Source organism: Schistocerca piceifrons, chromosome 5 (genome assembly GCF_021461385.2).
Source record: "Schistocerca piceifrons isolate TAMUIC-IGC-003096 chromosome 5, iqSchPice1.1, whole genome shotgun sequence".
NCBI classification, from domain to species: domain Eukaryota; kingdom Metazoa; phylum Arthropoda; class Insecta; order Orthoptera; family Acrididae; genus Schistocerca; species Schistocerca piceifrons.
In genome coordinates, this window is record NC_060142.1 from 484,140,209 (window position 1) to 484,162,080 (window position 21,872).

General features: G+C 37.8%; 1 protein-coding gene across 1 annotated transcript in view; it reads right to left on the reverse strand.

Moving 5' to 3' along the window:
• Positions 1-1,022: 1,022 nt before the first annotated feature.
• LOC124798695 (protein FAM219A) overlaps positions 1,023-21,872 on the reverse strand; it is a 119,837-nt gene continuing 98,987 nt past the window's right edge. Inside the window, exon 4 of the mRNA XM_047262205.1 lies at positions 1,023-1,828. Within this exon, the coding sequence (XP_047118161.1) occupies positions 1,636-1,828 (193 nt within the window). The 3' untranslated portion in view covers positions 1,023-1,635. The remainder of the gene's footprint in view (positions 1,829-21,872) is intronic.

Below are 21,872 nucleotides of genomic sequence, written 5' to 3' on the forward strand. Positions count from 1 at the left end.
CTTGAGATCAAGATTTTGCATGTTTGCAAAGCCATGGTATCTGAAGAAATTCAGACTGTAGTTAGAACTGTAGATTTTAGAATCCATTTCGGCTTAAGACTATAGATAAAACTGATTTCTTCGATGTCTCTCATGAATCTGGTATGTTCATAACACATCATCATTGAATATCATTAATAAAATGTGGATTAAAATATCAGTTAGAAATTTTTCACAAATAAATACAAAGAAAATCTTCAGAAAAAGAGTGGGAGGATCACATTGTTTTGAGAAAGGGAAAATACGCAGAATTCAAGAACATACACACCTTCAACAGTGACACACTGGTAATATCCACTATCCACTAGTGCTGGCAAGAAAAAAGATTTACTGGCAACACTGGACTATCTGAACCCAAAACATCATGAGTTCTATGACGAAATCTGTTCTTCCTAATTTTGTATTTTGTGGATAACAATGATAATTAAAATTACTGATAAAATTATTAATGATAATAGCCCAAAACACAAAATAGCACTGATTTTACATAAAAATACACAAATAAATCATTTTCAAGATCCCAGTTAAATTTCTTCTTTCTCCTGAAAATTTTACTTTTGTCACTTGCATGCTTTTCCACGTTAGCACCTCAGCTAGGTATCTCATTTATACAATATAGCACACAATTTTCCTAAACAACACACATCCCTCACAAGAAATGAAATATTTTTTGAAAAGTAGTTCTACATATGAATAACAGACAAGCACTGATGGTAAATGTACGTTATAATTATTTGATTTGCCTTCAAATACTTCTCTGGATGAAAGATTTATCCGTAGTCAGTCAACCAAGCAATCAAATAGTTACTAAAAAATAAAATTTGTGTGCATTCATAACTGAAAAATTTTATTTGTGGTCTCAAAAATTATAAATTGTCCGCATTTTAATATATATGGGATACAAAAGTCATTTTCAGTTTTTGCAATAAAAAATATTTGCAACAAATAATGTAAAATTGGCATAACATGTAGCACAACACAATATCACCGTACATACATTCTGTGTATTTGTATGTAAATATAAATTAAAGTAATTCTGTTTGTATTAACAGATGACTAGACAAAGTAATTAGTGATTACAAACAAAATTATTAAAAAATTGGCACATTCTTATAAAAGTTAAGTACTTCTTCAAGTATTTTCTCTGCATTTAAAATTTAAGATGACATAATGCACTATCAGTATCACTGCACTTTGCTCACAATTAAATAGTGTCTGTTACGGAAGAACATGGAATTCCAGTCACTGGTTGCATTTAATGTGAAAGTAAAATATAGAATGAAAGAAAGTCTGGCATTTGAACCAGTCAACCATGGGTGTAAATAAAAGCCGTAATTTCCTAAGTATGTTAATTGTATCACAGGTGCACATGATGTCACACGCACTTTATAAACTACAATAAATAAAAATTATTTGTGCTCTTTGTACTATTTCTAACAGGATTTCTAAACCATTTATTTAATTCAACAATAGAATAAATTAGATTTTAGTAAATGAGATCATAACACTAAGCAGTACAACATCAAGAAATAAAGCAACAGTAAGTTGTCATATCCTACGATGGAATGACTTTCTTAGAGGAACCTCATTCTGTGTTTATATAATATTACATTTCCAGTCTGCAGGAATAACACAACAAATACATCTTTGGTACATTGGCTTTGGAGGCAATAAATTAAGATCATCTTCATCTGGAGAAACATCAAAATCTTCAATACTAAATGTGTCAGTTAGTTCTTGTTTACCATCCTTCATTCTTGAAAGTGGGAAGAAATTGATGTCTTCATCACTACAAATAAAGAAGATCTCACATTATCAAATACATAGGAAAATTTTTTAAATAACTGATTAATTTTCATTTACAAAAATGTTCTTTTTATTATTTGTCAAATAAATTTCTAAGTTTCTTGGTAATTAGCATATAATAAATTTCCTTCACTTCACATCTACGGTCACCTTTTTTTTATGATTAGGCTACCAGTTTCAGTCTATAATGACAAAGAAAAAATTGTGACCATAGACATGAAGTAAAGGAAATTTATTCTATACACAGGTCACTGTTTAATTCATGACAATGTGAAATTAGCATATACAGGGTGTACATAAAGTCCAGGAACACATTCAATTATTTACTGCACAAGAACCAAACATTGTACAGATATCCTACACGTCATTTGAAAAGAAACCCTGAAAAGTTTTTTTTTTTTTTTTTTTTTTTTTTTTTTTTTTTTTTTTTTTTTTTCCCCCCCCCCCCCCTGGCATGTATACCACCACAGTGTAGTTTGATAATTTGCCAACAGTTAGCACTAGTCGCAAACATGATGAGTTCAGGTGTGGAGCGAGCTTTCTGTAAGTTGGAGTTCGACAAAAACAAGTGTGCTACAGCTGTTCAATGGATGTTTGGAACCATGTATGGTAAGAAGCCATGGACAAGGAAGGGCATTTACCACTGGCACAAAAAATTCGTTATGACGGGTTGCTTGTGCCCAACAAAGAGAAGCGGACATCCCAGTGTGTTTGTGTGTGAAGTGAATGTGGAGCACATACGAGAGACATTCATAAGTAGCCCAAAGAAATCGGTGCATCATGCATCCCGTGAATTCTAAATGGCTCCAATGACACTATGCACATCCTACGACAGAAGCTGTCTATGAAACCATTCAAAATGGAGCTAGTGCAGAAGCTCAATGATAACGACAAAGACAAGCATTTTGAGTTTTGTTCACAACTGCAACAACTGAATGAGGATGGGGATGGAATTGTTGATTACTTAATTTTTAGTGATGAAGCCACTTTTCACACTAATAGGAAAGTGAACAGGCATAATTGTCGAATCTGGAGTACAAAGCATTCACACTAATGCATTGATTTTGGGCGTGATTCCCCAAAGGTAAATGTTTTTTTGTGCCGTGTCACATTGAAAACTGTAGGGGCCATTCTTCTTCGCCGAGAGCATTGTCACTGGATATTCCTACTTGGACATGTTGGAGCAATGGCTGATGCCTCAAATGCAATCGGACTCTCCATTCATCTTTCAGCAGGATGGAGCTCCACCTCATTTTCATTGTGAAGTTTGTGGGTACCTGAACACGGAGCTGCCACATCGGTGGATTGGCCGTGCTACAGAAGGGGCCAGCTGTTTCATGAAATGGCCTCCCCGATCACCAGATTTCACTTTGTGTGACTTTTTTCTGAGGGGACACATTAAAGATCTGGTGTATGAACCACCTCTACCATGTGATGTAGCAGGGCTCTGGGAGAGAATACAGGAAGTGACTGCCACAGTTGACAATGCCATGCTGGGAAGGATATGGCAAGAATTCGATTACCGTACTGACGTTTTCCAGGTCACTCAAGGTACACATATCAAATGTTTGTAAAAAAAAAAACTTTCAGAGTTTCTCTTCAAAATACAATACGTATGGCAATTATACAATGTTAAGTTCTGGTGCAATAAATAATTGAAAGTGTTCCCAGACTTCATGTACACCCTGTAGTTTTATTTGTATGGATATTCTTTACGTACATATATTTCCTACTTAACAATTACACTCATTACATACTTAAAAAGAAATTTAAACTACTTCAGCCAATTAAAGTGAAAATTCGGACCCATTACTGGTAACTTTAAAAGATCTAAATCATTCTATTAGCTGCTTTTCTGAGTACCACTGTGCTGTTAACAAAACCACTTGTTTAACTTAAATGAAATGTAGTTATATGCTTTGTTAATACAAAAGCAGTCAATAAGCAGAAAGACTTGTCAACACAATAGATTCAGAGGTCTGAAAGTCCATTTCTTTAAAAAAGCAGCCTACAAATTAGACTAAGCTTACCTGAATTATCGGCAATGAATAGCAAAAAAATAAAATAAAATAAAGGACCACCACTGTTTTGCAGCAAAAAAAAATTTTTTTTCTAAATAACAGTCACTCATATGAATCAATCATGTGTTATGCAATACAATGAGGTTTCCCATCCTTTGGTGACAGACTGCACTACTACTCCATTTTGGACTTTGGTTAACTGCCAGTGGGACATTCTCTTCTCATACATATCATTTCTCTGAACAAATGGAAATTTCAATTTCCAAAGTCTAGGTTGTATATGGGATGAGAAACACACTATCAGGAGAGCAATCCCTTGCAGTATGGGTAACATAAGAACATATATTGTAAAGAGGCCAACTGTACACATCATGTAAACAGACTAGGTTGTTAATGATATGACAAACTAATGGACACTGGTCGTCGATATTGGTGTGATTAAAAAGAGAAACTTGTTTTTCCATTTAATCTTGTGTATGTAAAACTATTTTGTGTTTAAAAATAAGTTCACTCTCTTACTGCACCAACACAATGAGACACCTTCAAATCTGAAATTCACTAAGTTCCTTAGTTACTGCAAAACAGCTCTCAACACTAACTAAAATGCTTGTAACCCTCGAGCAGGTGCACCTATGTATAAAATGTGCCAAACACAAATAAAACTGTTTTGCACTTTTCCATTGTTGTTTCACAGTTGTAAGCCCATATTTATTGCTTCATTACTGTGTCAGCACAGTGACAAATTGTGTTGTAATATGCACAGGTGAGCAGCAGTAACAAAAAATAAACAGTGAGCTAGGTCAGAAAAAATTTATGATCCATTTAAGAAAATGACCCACATTATGAGCTAACAGCACATCCCACAATGGCGTAGTTGTCTACGAGATAATGAGTAATCAAATAAGTGGTTGGCTGAGATCTGATACAACTGGACTGTTTAATTTACTGAGAGGATTATTACAATGGTGTAACACTTGTGATGGAAACAGAGTGATACAAGGAAACTTTATTTTATTATTGTGTTCTTAAAAAGTGCTTTAGCTCATATGATGTAAGTTTATTTTATCATTGTTTAATTAAATTAAACTATGATTTTTCCCTTACATTCTTACCTTGGTAACATAAAGACAGCTATTCTTTACATGTGTACAACGTACTCTGGACACCCTCTTTGGTTATTGCATCTTCCTGTGTATTGCTTTATAAAACACAGTGTCTGAATAAAGATATAATGGTAAAAATGATGTATATTATAGCCTTCTGCTATGTTATACTGAATGATGGAAGAGTGTTAGTCATAAAACTTGATCAAAACTAAATAAATAAACATGGGCACAATATCTTGAGAATTCTGAACCAAATGCAGTACTTTTCATCTTCTGGAATGAAAAGGAAAAATGTGGTGGAAACTCTGACATGAACTTCATGGAACTATGGGCTTGTTTTGGATTCAAGACGACAACAATAAGTAATTCCAAGTCTTATTCACAAGAGATATACAAATGATAGCATTAAAATTGCTTCAGTGAGACTGTAACAGAGGAAAGAGGTGTACTTATTCAGAGAGTGGGAGTAGACAGATAAAACAGATAGCTGCATTTCTATAGCACCACTTAACACTTGTCAACCATTAGCATCAATAATATTTTAATCTTGAGATCAAAACTGTTTTAAGGACTAGTCAGGTAGTTAGTTATCTGCATGTTCCATGGATCATAACTGCAGCCTCTTGCTACAATATGCAAGGAGTCAGCTTTAAAATTACAGAACATCTCAGCAGAAAATATGGCAGTGTGCTTATCATTTACATGATTTCTTAAGTTACTTTTCAGTTTGTGTTTGAGGTTAAATTCATTATTTAATAAATTTTTTACATCTCTCAGCTGACAGTCAAAGATTTTTATTGTTGAATACATCACTCCTTTGGGAACCACACTAAGGCTGAATGATGGATATTGTAAATTAGCTCAAGTCCAGCAATGGAAAAGTTTTTGTGTGTTTATGAAGCAGCTTCAAATAAATCAGTAGGTGTCTTACAATGCAAACTGTGTAAAAAGTTACTAAGCACTCATTTGGGAATCTCAGTATCTTATGTCATATTTGCAAATTTGGTCATCAGTTTCCTCACTCCAGAACTATTGTGAAAGAGGACAAAGACATAGTGGCTGACAAATGTATGATAAGAACTTGGTGCTGTTTAGAAGTATAGAGGGAGCAGACTTTCTAAATTTATGACAAACATTGACTGAAATATGAAAAAAAAAAAAAGGCTCAATGGATCTGGAAAATCTTATGGTTTCTCGTGTGACAGTTTGTATGAAAATCCAAACCTGACATAGTGTGTGCAATTTATTGTGGTACCTGCACAACTAAATGTGATTTATGAACAGGCAATTACAAAGGAATGCATTATACGTTTGTCAAAATGCACCACTGAAATTCAGACTGGCATCTGAATAAGTATGTATTAATATGTTCAGTATTTCCTGACTGTCCAAAAACTGGAACAAACATTTGAAGTGAGTCAGAAGATCAATTAAAAACTGTTGGTGTTTCTCTTAAGGGCACTGCCAAAATTACATTTTCACCAACTGCGACATAGTCGCGAATACAAACAGTGATCCAGTACTGTCAAATGTTTCTTATTCCAATCTTTGATCACAATATCAATTCTTTAGACAATGACCAGTTTCAGTCTGTAATAACCATCGTCAGATCTTTTTTACACCATGTCCTAAAGTGATAAGGCCATAATAGCATCATCAAAACATATAAATATAATGAGACATATAAATATAATGTGGTGATGCTGTGCTGATTATATTTATATGTTTTGATGATGCAATTATGGCCTTATCACTTTAGGACATGGTGTAAAAAAGATCTGAGGATGTCATCACGGACTGAAACCGGTCATCGTCTAAAGAATTGATATTGTGGTCAAAAACTGGAATAAAAAAACATTTAAGATTACATTTGTCACAGATCATGCAATAATACTGTTAAGGCTTTCAACACATATAAATGTCTACCACACAAGTATAAACAGGGTTTTCAGGCACTTTTTGAGCAAACAGATTTTGAAAGAAAATGTCCCAGATGTATTAGATGTTCTTAATTCAGTTAGGACTATGGTTTCCTACTTTACGAGAAGAGGTCACTGTACAAAGTTAAATTCATCTTAAAAGCAGAAAGTTTCGACTCTTTGGAACAGTTATTTTAACATGCTTTAATCAGTACATAGACTGAGTCAGTGCAGGATGTTTTAAATAATGGTGGCTCTGATAAAATGCTAGGTTATGACCACCATATAACTGGCCAGCTTATAACATTTCTCAAGCTATGTAAAGCAGCCATAGTCGATCTAGAGGGTGATGGAGAGACAATCTTATATTTAGTTCTACTTTTTTTTTTAATTTGCACATCTAGTTCTGTAGGATCAAATTAAGGAGCAAATCTCCAAGGGCATAGAACGTGTCAGTACATGAAAGTACAACATAAAGTAATAACAGATAAAATAAAATGTTTATGAACCCAAAAGAAATCAAAATCAAGCCATATGTTTAAGTAAACACAGTCAACAATATAAAATAGGAATCAGCTTAATTTTTCAAGGAAATCCTGGACAGAATAGAAGGAGTGATCCATGAGGAGACTGTTCAGTTTCGATTTGAAAGCATGTGGATTACTGCTAAGTGCTAAGATTTTTGAATTCCTGTAGTACCTTACCGAAAGTGGATGCCGCAGTATACTGCGCACCTTTCTGCACAAGAGTTAAGGAAGTGTCATCAAAATACAAATTGGATTTCTGCCGAGTATTAACAGAGTGAAAGCTGCTAATTTGTGGAAACTTTCTGATATTGTTAACAAGAAACAGTGGTAAAAACTATATATATTGAGAGGCTAATGTCAGAATACCCAGACTAGTGAACAGGGGTCGACAAGAGGTTCATGAACTTACACCACTTATCACCTGAACCACCTGTTTCTGAGCCAAAAATATCCTGTGACAATGGGAAAAGTTTCCCCAAAATATAATACCATATTACATAAGGAAATGAAAATAAGTGAAGTAGACTAATTTTCATGTTGAACAATCACTTACTTCAGATATTGTTCAAATAGTAAAGATGGCAACATTAAGTCTCTGAACAAGATCCTGAACATGGGCTTTCCACAACAGTTAACTATCCATCTGTACACATAGAAATTTGAACTGTTGAGTTTCACTAATCATATGCCCATTCCATGAAATTAAAACGTTGGGTTTTGTGGAATTGTGTGGTTTAAACTGTAAAAGCTGAGTCTTACTGTGATTTAGTGTTAGTTTATTTCCTACATGCCATGAACTGATGTCATGAACTGCACTATTTGAAACAGAGCCAATGTTGCACACAACATCATTTACTACCAAACTAGGGTCATCAGCAAATGTAAATATTTTAGAATTACCTGTAATACTAGAGGGCACATCATTTATATAAATAAGGAACAGGAGTGGACCCAACACTGATCCTTGCCCTTACCCTCCCCTGCCCCGTTTGACCATGCCCCATTCAGATCCCACATCACAGCCACTCTCAACACTGTGAATAATGATCTTTTGCCATCTGTTGTTAAAGTTGGAGGTTAAACCAATTGTGAGCTACTCCCCGTATTCCATAATGGTCCAACTTCTGGAGCAATATTTTGTAATCAACACAATCAAATGCCTTTGTTAAACCAAAAAAAAAAAAAAAAAGCCTAGCATTCAAAACCTTTTGTTTAATCCATCCAGTATCTCATAGAGAAAAGAGAATATAGCATTTTCAGTTGTTAAACCACTTCTAAAGCCGAACTGTACATCTGACAGCAAATTATGTGATATGTGTGATTTTCTGTATTCTGCAGGATAATGATGAAGAGGTATGTAATTTTATTTCATCTGTATCTTATGACATCTCTTGTGAAGTTTAAATGTTGATATTAATGTGTTTTCAGTGCCTGAAACGTTTGGAACAAGCTGCGAGTTCCTTTCTAGAGCAGAAAATGGACATTAGTATGTTGTATAAAACTGCTATGTTTGTGGTGCCTAAATATCACTCATTAAGAAAGCCAACTGATGAAAAAATGTGTGTATCAAGCAGCTCAAAAGATGTGTGTTAAAGATAAGTTTCTGAGTTTTTGTATACTTTATTTTAATTATGTGCAGGTTAACTAATTGTAGGATCCCAACATTATTCTGAAAGTATTAGTTTGAACATATGTACACTCATGTTCAGAAAAAACAGAATACCTTGAATTACAGGAGATAGGAAATTCATATTCACAGGACATGTACATTACTGTGTTCTGCAGAAATGATTAGCATTTGAATCATGTCAGCCCACAGGTTCTAGTTCAACATTGATATCACAGTGCAACATCACCTACTGGTAAAATGTGCCCTCAGCTCCTGCTGTTGCTATAAACCGAAGGTAATGGATCAGTGTGACTTGAGCAGAAGTGCAGGATACTTCGCAGCTGTATCCACAAACTGTACCATCAAATCAGCGAGTTTGAAAGAGGGTGCATTATTGGCGTGTGTTTCAGCAGCGCAACAGGTGTGTGCCGAATGGTTCACGGAAGGCCATAGGGCAGGCCACACCACTCAGACCATCCCCTGAAAAGACCAACACCTTGTCCAAATGGCATTGCAGGACAGATCTGCTTCCTCCTCAGTTCTAGTGGAACAGTGTAACACATCATACACTATCAGGAGTGCGAGTCCATCGCTGGTTATTATGGCATGCGTTATGTGCACGACGTCCACTCCTCCGCCTACCTTTGACGAATGTGCACAAACATGCTACATGGAAATGGTGTTTGAAATGACATCACTGGGGCAGGAATGGCATCACATAGTTCTATTTGCTTGAAAATGATGGTCGCATTTTGGTTTGCCACAGACAGGGAGAGCAGCATCACAGTGACTGCATTCACACACGACATGCAGTGCCAACTTGAGCCCTTACAGTGTGTGGTGCTATTGGGTACAACCACAAATCACAGTTCGTGCATATCCAGGGCACTGTGAACAGAGTGACCTATGTGAATGACACCCTGCGACCCATAGCCATACCCTTTCTGCATAACACCCCAGACACCATTTTTCAGCAAGATAATAGTCATGGGTAACTGGAATTCAAGCGTAGGAAAAGGGAGAGAAGGAAACATAGTAGGTGAATATGGATTGGGGCTAAGAAATCAAAGAGGAAGCCATCTGGTAGAATTTTGCACAGAGCATAACTTAATCGTAGCTAACACTTTGTTTAAGAATCATGAAAGAAGGTTGTATACATGGAAGAACCCTGGAGATACTAAAAGGTATCAGATAGATTATATAATGGTAAGACAGAGATTTAGGAACCAGGTTTTAAATTGTAAGACATTTCCAGGGGCAGATGTGGACTCTGACCATAATCTATTGGTTATGAACTGTAGATTAAAACTGAAGAAACTGCAAAAAGGTGGGAATTTAAGGAGATGGGACCTGGATAAACTGAAAGAACCAGAGGTGGTACAGAGTTTCAGGGAGAGCATAAGGGAACAACTGACAGGAATGGGGGAAAGAAATACGGTAGAAGCAGAATGGGTAACTTTGAGGGATGAAGTAGTGAAGGCAGCAGAGGACCAAATAGGTAAAAAGACGAGGGCTAGTAGAAACCCTTGGGTAACAGAAGAAATATTGAATTTAATTGATGAAAGGAGAAAATATAAAAATGCAGTAAATGAAGCAGGCAAAACGGAATACAAATGTCTCAAAAATGAGATCGACAGGAAGTGCAAAATGGCTAAGCAGGCATGGCTAGAGGACAAATGTAAGGATGTAGAGGCTTATCTCACTAGGGGTAAGATGGATACTGCGTATAGGAAAATTAAAGAGACCTTTGGAGAAAGGAGAACCACTTGCATGAATATCAAGAGCTTTGATGGAAACCCAGTTCTAAGCAAAGAAGGGAAAGCAGAAAGGTGGAAGGAGTATATAGAGGGTCTATACAAGGGCGATGTACTTGACGACAATATTATGGAAATGGAAGAGGATGTAGATGAAGGTGAAATGGGAGATATGATACTGTGTGAAGAGTTTGACAGAGCACTGAAAGGCCTGAGTCGAAACAAGGCTTCCGGAGTAGACAACATTCCATTAGAACTATTGACAGCCTTGGGAGAGCCAGTCCTGACAAAACTCTACCATCTGGTGAGCAAGATGTATGAGACAGGCGAAATACCCTCAGACTTCAAGAAGAATATAATAATTCCAATCCCAAAGAAAGCAGGTGTTGACAGATGTGAAAATTACCGAACTATCAGTTTAATAAGTCACAGCTGCAAAATACTAATGCAAATTCTTTACAGACGAATGGAAAAACTAGTAGAAGCCGACCTGGGGGAAGATCAGTTTGGATTCCGTAGAAATGTTGGAACACGTGAGGCAATACTGATCCTACGACTTATCTTAGAAGAAAGATTAAGGAAAGGCAAACCTACATTTCTAGCATTTGTAGACTTAGAGAAAGCTTTTGACAATGTTGATTGGAACACTCTCTTTCAAATTCTGAAGGTGGCAGGGGTAAAATACAGGGAACGAAAGGCTATTTACAATTTGTACAGAAACCAGAAGGCAGTTATAAGAGTTGAGGGGTATGAAAGGGAAGCAGTGGTTGGGAAGGGAGTGAGACAGGGTTGTTGCCTATCCCCGATGTTATTCAATCTGTATATTGAGCAAGCAATAATGGAAACAAAATAAAATTTCGGAGTAGGAATTAAAATCCATGGAGAAGAAATAAAAACTTTGAGGTTCACCAATGACATTGTAATTCTGTCAGAGACAGCAAAGGACTTGGAAGAGCCGTTGAACAGAATGGACAGTATCTTGAAAGGAAGATATAAGATGAAGATTAACAAAAGCAAAACTAGGATAATGGAATGTAGTCGAATTAAGTTGGTTGATGCTGAGGGAATTAGATTAGGAAATGAGACACTTAAAGTAGTAAAGGAGTTTTGCTATTTGCGAAGCAAAATAACTGGTGATGGTCGAAGTAGGAGGGTATAAAAAGTAGACTGGCAAGGGCAAGGAAAGCGTTTCTGAAGAAGAAAAATTTGTTAACATCAAGTGTAGATTTAAGTGTCAGGAAGTCGTTTCTGAAAGTATTTGTATGGAGTGTAGCCAATTATGGAAGTGAAACATGGACGATAAATAGTTTAGACAAGACGAGAATGGAAGCTTTCGAAATGTTTTGCTACAGAAGAATGCTGAAGATTAGATGGGTAGGCCACATAACTAATGAGGAGGTATTGAATAGAATTGGGGAGAAGAGGAGCTTGTGGCACAACTTGACTAGAAGAAGGGATCGGTTGGTAGGACATGTTCTGAGACATCGAGGGATCACCAATTTAGTATTGGAGGGCAGCGTGGAGGGTAAAAATCGTAGAGGGAGACCAAGAGATGAATACACTAAGCAGATTCAGAAGGATGTAGGCTGCAGTAGGTACTGGGAGATGAAGAAGCTTGCACAGGATAGAGTAGCATGGAGAGCTGCAACAAACCAGTCTCAGGACTGAAGACCACAACAACAACAACAATGCACAACCACATGTTGCTGCACAAACACATGCCTTCTTGGTGTCACAGGCTGTCAGCCTTTAACCCTGGCATGCCATGTCACAGACTTGCCACCAATAGAAAATTTATGGGATATGCCTACATCACAGGACGCCATTCGCGTCTTATATACGTCGATGCCATCACACATGGACCAAGTTATCATGGCCGACGGTGGGTCCTGTGCTTTCTAGGCAACAGGACACATGCTGAACCGAGATGGCTGAAATGCTGATCACTTCTGCAGAACATACTAATGCACAAGGCCTATGAATATGAACATCCTATCTCTAGTTGTTCAAGGCATTCTGTTTTTTCTGAACATGAATGAATATTTTCAGTGCATAAATCAAACAATGGAAAATCCAGGATGGAATGTAACAATATTATGAGAAGGAAATTTGCTACTCGCCATACAGTGGAAATGCTGAGTCGCAGATAGGCCCAATGAAAAGACTCTCACAATTAAAGCTTTCGGCCACAGGCCTCCGTCAACAACCACACACACACACACACACACACACACACACACACACACACACACACACACAGAGAGAGAGAGAGAGAGAGAGAGAGAGAGAGAGAGAGAGAGAGAGAGAGCGAGAGAGAGAGAGAGAGATATGCAGATATGCAAAGCAACTTTCCTTCTCATAATATTGTTATAGTTTTGCAAAGCAACTTTCCTTCTCATAATATTGTTATATTTTCAGTGCATTATAGGAAGATGAAATTTGAGGACTAGGCAAGAGATTCTCCTCTCCTACACGATGAAGTCAGTTCATGAAACTTCCTGTTAGCTGGAAGAGATTCTCCTCTCCTACATGATGAAGTCAGTTCATGAAACTTCCTGGTAGATTAAAATTATGAGCCTGGCTGAGACTTAAACTTCGGACCTTTGCCTTCCGCTGGCAAATGCTCTACTGACTGAGCTACCCTAGCACAGCTCACAATCCACCAGAACCTCATCACATATCTTCCAAAGTGGCAGAAGCGCTAGGGTAGGGGCAAAGATCTCTAGTTTGAACAGTCTGGCACAGAGTTTTACTCTGGCAGGAAGTTTCACATCAGTGCATAGTCCACTGCAGTATAAAAATCTATTTCTGTAAGTCAGTAGATACTTACATGAAAGCTACATAATCAACAAAAATTGTATAAAGTAGTGGAAAATAACTCCCAATGGCTCCCTCAGCTTGCTTCCTCCAGTGACAGAGTCTTTTGCTGCATGGCAAATATAAGTACTGAAAGATGATCACATCTTCATGCAGAAAGGCGTAACAATCTCATCAAAGCTCAATCACACCACAGTTGGTACACCCACTAAGAATACAGTCAGCTTAAACATCAGAATTAAAAACCACAAATGGTACATAGGAAAATATGAGTTAAAATTTTGTATTCAAGTGTTTAGCTTTCTTTGTTGTTCTTTTTCAGAGATGATTACTGAGGCAATGTATTATAAGGTACTACTTAAGCAATTTATTTTTGTTTGAGATTAAACCTTTTCATTTTAATCCTCTCAAATTATATTGATTGTTGTTGACAAACTATTTTCACTTACTTATGTTTGCTAATTAGTGAAACATTTTTTAAGATGATCTGGTTTGGTTGAAATAATTTGTGCAGTGGAAATGAAGGATATTTTGTACATATTTAAATCTGTTCTGCAGAATAATATATTCATTTGCTATCGATCAAGGCAATACCTAATATAAATTGCTTAAATGAACAATGTTTTGTGTTGAGTCCCATATACACCACAGAAAGTAATTTCATTCTTGCATTTGTATATTAACAGAAGTCTCATAATTATGGTTCAGAAGTTGCAGACTTACAAACTGCCTGAAAATAGTTATAAAAATAGCCTGTAACATTCCTATAAGGACATAACGCCTGGAAAATAGCACAAAAATGTAAACGAAATTAAAAATACAAATTTCTGGTGGTACATAACTCAGTGCAAAGAAAGCATAATATGGATGAAAAGCTTCTTCTTTCTGACATATATTTTGTGGATTAACATAATATAAAAAATGAACTTCGCGTTACTTAAAATGTATTTGGGGAATTTATAGTGAACTATTTTGGCAATTCAGAATGAATTCAGCAAACCCTGAACACCCATCCTGGAAAAAGTAATTAAAGTTGGTAAAACTGGGGTCATATTTGGCTAAAACACATGAAGGTTACAGAAACTGGTCTTCCTAAACCTTACTTTAGAAGGCATTGCAGTACAACAGTAGTATTCATGTTCTTAGGTGCAAAGGATCTCGATTTTCAGAGCAGGTTCTGCTTATTACCGAAAATGTGTTATCTGTGACTCAATGAAAGTCCAAATCAAGAATTTAGAATGGCAAGTACTAGTCAAAATAAGGTGCAGCTCCAGAGAAAAACATTCATATCTAAAAATAAATAAGCCCCAAAAATGCCAAACAAGGACAAATAAAATCCACAATTTTCTGGTCTACAATGACTTGAAATGAATATATTCAAGGGTGGTTTGAAAAGTTTCGGAATCACCACAAGATCTCAGCACTAGCGCAACGAGTTGTTCACGTGATATTTATTGAACTGTTGCCTGAAACACATGCCACATCAGTACTCTTGGAAGAGAGCTGTGGCAGTGATGTAGCTCTGTTGTTGTTCCCGCATAGTGATTTCCAAAGATGGAAAAAATTGAGATTTGAGCAATGATTAAGTACTTCGTAAAGAAAAGTATGAAAGCAAAGGACATTCATGCAAATTTCCAGAATACACTGGGGGACTCTGCTCCTTCATATTCAACTTTTGCCAAGTGGACAAATGAATTTAAATTGGGTCAGGAGAGCTTAGATGATGATGATCCATGCAGTGGTCGGCCACGATTTGTCACTACTCCAGAAATCATTGCAAAGTGCACAAAATGGTCATGGAGAATCACCAATTGAAAGTGAGTGAAATTGCTCTTGCTTGCCAGATGTCATCTGAAAGGGTATATCACATTTTAAGTATGTCACATTTTAACTGAAGAATTAGAAATGAAAAAATTATCTGCAAGATGGGTGCTGCGACTCTTGATGCTGGTTCAAAAACACATGAGAATGGACATATTGGAACAATGTTTGGCCTATTTTAGGAGAAATGAACAAGATTTTTTGTGCCAGTTTGTGATCACAGACAAAACTTAGGTGTACTAGTATACCCCAGAGACAAAACAACAAAGCAGTGAAAACATGCTGATTCTCTGCCACCAAAGAAAGCAAAGACAATTCCTTCAGCAGTAAAGGTCATGGCAACAGTGTTCTGGGATGTGAAGGAGATTCTGTTTGCAGATTATCTCCCAACTGGGCAAACAATTACTGGAGAATACTGTGCTAAGCGCCTGGACAAATTGCAACAAAACATAGGTAAAAAAAGGTCAGGTTTAGCAAGGAAGAAAGTCATCTTCCATCACAACAATCTGCACCAACACACGTGCCATTGGCATGGCAAAATTACACGAATTGTTGCCATACCCACCTTTTTCACCTGATATGGCTCCATCAGACTTCCATTGCTTCCCAAAACTGAAAATTTTTCTGACGAAGATTCTTTTCGAACGAAGAATTGATAGCTGGAGTTGACAACTATTCTGCAGGTCTGGAGCAAACTCATTTTCGAGATGGGATCAAGGCACTGAGACATTGTTGGACCAAGCACATTAATCTACAAGGAGACTACACTGAAAAATAAAAAAAAGTTTCAGTGATTTAAGTACTTTTTTTTCTATTTTCTTCCAAGAATGTTTCAAACCACTCTCATATTATATTGGTCTTTATCTTGTGACACTTGTGTAAAAAATGCCTTTTCATCAACTTCTGAGTCCTATGTATAACACTACAATGGAAGTGTACATAATAAACTGCTACATAGTGTAGCACAGTGAAAGATGGGTAGGCAACCAAGATCCTTGTAGCCTGCTTGGGTTGGGCATAGCTTGGCTTGGATGGGAGTAAATCAGCAGAACCTGTTCTGAAAATCGAGATCCTTTACACCTAAGAACATGAATACTACTGTTGTACTGCTGATAATGTGTGGTAGCCTGGCTACTAGGCAAATATGTGTAGGTTAAAAGCGCAATACACATACTTCTGACTTTCATCTCCGAAATTTGGTATTAACCATAATGCAAAAGTTGTAGAGCTTACACAATTAAGATTTGTAACACGATTTCCAACTCTGGTCCTTATCAACATAAAAACTTATGAGAAATGCATGAAATTTCCAAACTGAGTTTAGGAACAGTAATGACACATTGTTGACCTACATAGATGACTTAACCAAGTTCTAGCAAAAGTCAAATACTGCCACATGCTTAAGCACTCCAAATCACAAAGTTTTAGAAAAACCTGATGTAGAGTTAAAACAAAAGTCAACAAATGCAAAAAATTACTCTGAAGTATCTTAGCTTTCTTCCCATAGCAAGCAGTTGACAATACTGGAGTGGACTGGGATGTCACATTGCTGTGTGCCATGTTACTCATTATTGTAACAATATTTACTGGCAGGAATAGAGTTACAGTGAGACTTTATTGTCATCAGAACACCTACTGCTTACTTTTAGACAAGTATTCACTTGATGTTCTTTTGCTAACCTACAAAAAAGTATTGCAGTCTAACACAGAATGGATGATGATGATGATGATGATGTTTCATGTGATTCCAAAAACAGTGCACAGGTTTAAGAACATTTTGGTGGGAGAAAATCCCAGTTCAAGAAGAGCTTACATCGCCCTGACATACCAAGCAAAACATGTAAAAAGAACCTATTATTATGTGCACTCATGGACTTGAGGTTTCATCTACAAAAGTTAAGGAATGAAAGAATGCAAAGCTGCTGAACTTTGTTATGAAGACATTACCCTGTCTGATCACTATGTGACATCATTGAATAAAATAGATCAAATTAGTCTCTGTCAAAATTTCTGAATATTTCTTCACCTAGTGAACACCCAGAATGCAAAAATGTAGAAAACACAAACAGTGAAGCATACCATTAGAAAAGGGAAATAATGTCTGTCTGTGCTGCCACTTTCCAAGGAATTACTGACATGCTGAAGGACAGGTTGTCCTATATAGCATACAGGTTCCATGAAGGTGGAAGGTTTGCAAAGGAAAGGAGAGAAGATGACAGCACTGGACAGGATCGTAAGGATATAACTATTGTCATTATTATATCTAAAAACAAAGATGATGTGACTTACCAAATGAAAGTGCTGGCAGGACGACAGACACACAAACAAACACAAACATACACACAAAATTCAAGCTTTCGCAACAAACTGTTGCCTCATCAGGAAAGAGGGAAGGAGAGGGAAAGACGAAAGGAAATGGGTTTTAAGGGAGAGGGTAAGGAGTCATTCCAATCCCGGGAGCGGAAAGACTTACCCTAGGGGGAAAAAAGGATGGGTATACACTCGCACACACACACACATATCCATCCACACATATACAGACACAAGCAGACATATTTGAAGACAAAGAGTTTGGGCTGAGATGTCAGTCGAGGCAGAAGTGCAGAGGCAAAGATGATGTTGAATGACAGGTGAGGTATGAGTGGCGGCAACTTGAAATTAGCGGAGATTGAGGCCTGGTGGATAACAGGAAGAGAGGATATATTGAAGAGCAAGTTCCCATCTCCGGAGTTCGGATAGGTTGGTGTTAGTGGGAAGTATCCAGATAACTCAGACAGTGTAACACTGTCCCAAGATGTGCTGGCCGTGCACCAAGGCATGTTTAGCCACAGGGTGATCCTCATTACCAACAAACACTGTCTGCCTGTGTCCATTCATGCGAATGGACAGTTTGTTACTGGTCATTCCCACATAGAATGTGTCACAGTGTAGGCAGGTCAGTTGGTAGATCACGTGGGTGCTCTCACACGTGGCTCTGCCTTTGATCGTGTACACCTTCCGGGTTACAGGACTGGAGTAGGTGGTGGTGGGAGGGTGCATGGGACAGGTTTTACACCGGGGGCGGTTACAAGGATAGGAGCCAGAGGGTAGGGAAGGTGGTTTGGGGATTTCATGAAATCCCCAAACTTAAGGCAAATAACCTCTCATAGGCTTCCCCTGCCATGGTGACTCTCTCTGCATTTTTATTTCTTTATATCATTCTAATAAAGACAATATGATTATAATAGAGGGAAACATTCCACATAGGAAAAATATGTCAGTCGAGGCAGAAGTGCAGAGGCAAAGATGATGTTGAATGACAGGTGAGGTATGAGTGGCGGCACCTTCCCTACCCTCTGGCTCCTATCCTTGTAACCGCCCCCAGTGTAAAACCTGTCCCATGCACCCTCCCACCACCACCTACTCCAGTTCTGTAACCTGGAAGGTGTACACGATCAAAGGCAGAGCCACGTGTGAGAGCACCCACGTGATCTACCAACTGACCTGCCTACACTGTGACGCATTCTATGAGGGAATGACCAGTAACAAACTGTCCATTCGCATGAATGGACACAGGCAGACAGTGTTTGTTGGTAATGAGGATCACCCTGTGGATAAACATGCCTTGGTGCATGGCCAGCACATCTTGGGACAGTGTTACACTGTCCGGGTTATCTGGATACTTCCCACTAACACCAACCTATCCGAACTCCGGAGATGGGAACTTGCTCTTCAATATATCCTCTCTTCCCGTTATCCACCAGGCCTCAATCTCCACTAATTTCAAGTTGCCGCCACTCATACCTCACCTGTCATTCAACATCATCTTTGCCTCTGCACTTCTGCCTCGACTGACATCTCAGCCCAAACTCTTTGTCTTCAAATATGTCTGCTTGTGTCTGTATATGTGTGGATGGATATGTGTGTGTGTGTGTGTGTGTGTGTGTGTATGTGTGTGTGTGTGTGTGTGTGTGTGTGTGTGTGTGTGTGTGTGCGAGTGTATACCCGTCCTTTTTTCCCCCTAGGGTAAGTCTTTCCGCTCCCGGGATTGGAATGACTCCTTACCCTCTCCCTTAAAACCCATTTCCTTCGTCTTTCCCTCTCCTTCCCTCTTTCCTGATGAGGCAACAGTTTGTTGCAAAAGCTTGAATTTTGTGTGTATGTTTGTGTTTGTTTGTGTGTCTGTCGACCTGCCAGCACTTTCATTTGGTAAGTCACAATATCTTTGTTTTTAGATATATTTTTCCTACGTGGAATGTTTCCCTCTATTATAATCATATTGTCATTATTAGAATGATATAAAGAAATAAAAATGCAGAGAGAGTCACCATGGCAGGGGAACCCTATGAGAGGTTATTTGCCTTAAGTTTCCACAGTGATTAAAATGTTGAAGAGATTCTGTGAAGAAATAAAAATCTTAGGACTGAATAAATCCCCCTATCAATGTACAAAAACATATTTTACAAACATTTCAGTTTATCATGCAGACCTCCCCATATGGAAACCTTTTCCGCTTGTAAGGCTGGTTTAATGGAAATAAAAGTAGAAACATGTCTGGAGAAGAAGAATGAACTACAAACTAGACACAGATTATATAAAATTTGTGCAAAGCAGTTTTGTGGTGTAATGAAGGATAATAATCCAGCTATCATTAAAATTTCCTCTGACATGCAGCAAAACCAGTCTGTTCAAAAACTATCAACCAGTGAGATTTCCTATGCTAGACAAGTATCATTATAAAATCTGTGTATCATGATCCATACTAACGAGCACAAAGGGAAGCATCATTTTCTACACCTAGTTGGAGATAGAATCTTCAAGAGGGTGCAATCACATTGCTTTGGTTTTGCAGGACTTTCTTTCCAACTTAGTTAACAAACAACCAAATGATGGCATCAGTACTATACACTTATTCTCAGATTCTTACACCCGTCAAAATAAAAACACTCACTTATATGATGATTGTGGTTGCAGTGTTTTTGGAACAGAGCACAAAATTCAATCGTATTCATCACTTCTTTCCTGTTTGTGGCCACATCTATGTGCCTTGCTTTCCAACAGTAATAACATCCACCCTTTTATTAAAGCAAAATATGGTTAGCAAAGGAATGAAGACAGATATTTCTACCTTGCTAAAATACAGGGTTATTCTAAATGATGGGCGCATTTTCAAAAATTTGTATGTATTCAAGTACAAATCCAAAATGAACAAGCTTTATACCAATGAAAAGAGGGAGTTTTAAAGCTTTTGGCAGGTGGCAGCAGGCGGGCGGTGATGGTTTCAGAAGCAGCCGATAGAGTTCATGTGGCAATAGGGCCATCATTTTGTTTCACAGTCAGTTGTGAGTGAGATGGTGACTGTGGAGCACAAGGTTTTCTGCATCCTTGAGTTCGCAAAAAGTGAGTCGCAAATTGCAGTGCAGCAGGAATTTTGTACCAAATTTGGTATTTAACCACAAACACACACAAACATTAGCCATTGGTTTAAGTAATTTAAACAGACTGGGAATGTGTGTAAAGGAAAAAGCACAGGCCGACCACATGTGTTGGAGGATGATGACCGACAGATTCAAGAGAGTTTTGTGCACAGTCCCAGTAAGTCTACCAATAGATCCAATCGAGAACTTGGAATACCCCAACCAATTATATGGAAAGTTCTGAGATGGTGTGTGCTATATGAGCCCTACCAATTACAACTTGTCCAGGCTCTCAACCCCAATGACAAAGAGAAGCATCTCGCATTTTATGGTTATGTGCTACCAAAGATGGAGGATGGCACATTTCTAAAGTGTGTAATTTTTAGCAATGAAGTGACGTTCCACCTTACTGGAAAAGTTGACAGACACAATGTTCACATACGGGGTTTGGAAAATCCACATTCACCACTGCAACACAAAAGACACTCACCGAAGATCAACATGTTCTGTATCCCATACAAAGGTTTACGGACCATTTTTCTTTGCGGAAAGTACTGTAATGGGAATCATGTACCTGGACATGTTGGAACAATGGCTGTTCCCTCAAGTTATGGAAGATTTCCAGGACTTCATTTTCTAACAGAATGGAGCTCCACCCCACTGGCACCATGATGTATGATGCTTTTTGGATGACTCCCTTCCTCACCACTGGATTAGTTGCAGGGGACTTGAGGACCTGGCTCTGCGTTTCTGGCCACCGAGATCTCCTGATCTCACACCCTGTGACTACTGCTTATGGGATTATGTGAAGGAAGCTATTCATGTCCCACCTCTACCAACCTCTCTGAACAATCTGTGGAACTGGATCACTGCTCCCGTGCACTCAGTAAAAGCAGAGACACTTTCGTGTGTGTGGGACAAGTTTGGCTACTGCATTGATGTTTGCCCTGCAGCCAACGGTGGCCGCACTGAACATTTATAACATTTATCACATTTATAATTACTAAATAATTATTAAAACTAATTAATTACAAATTATTAAATGTATTAAATTGAT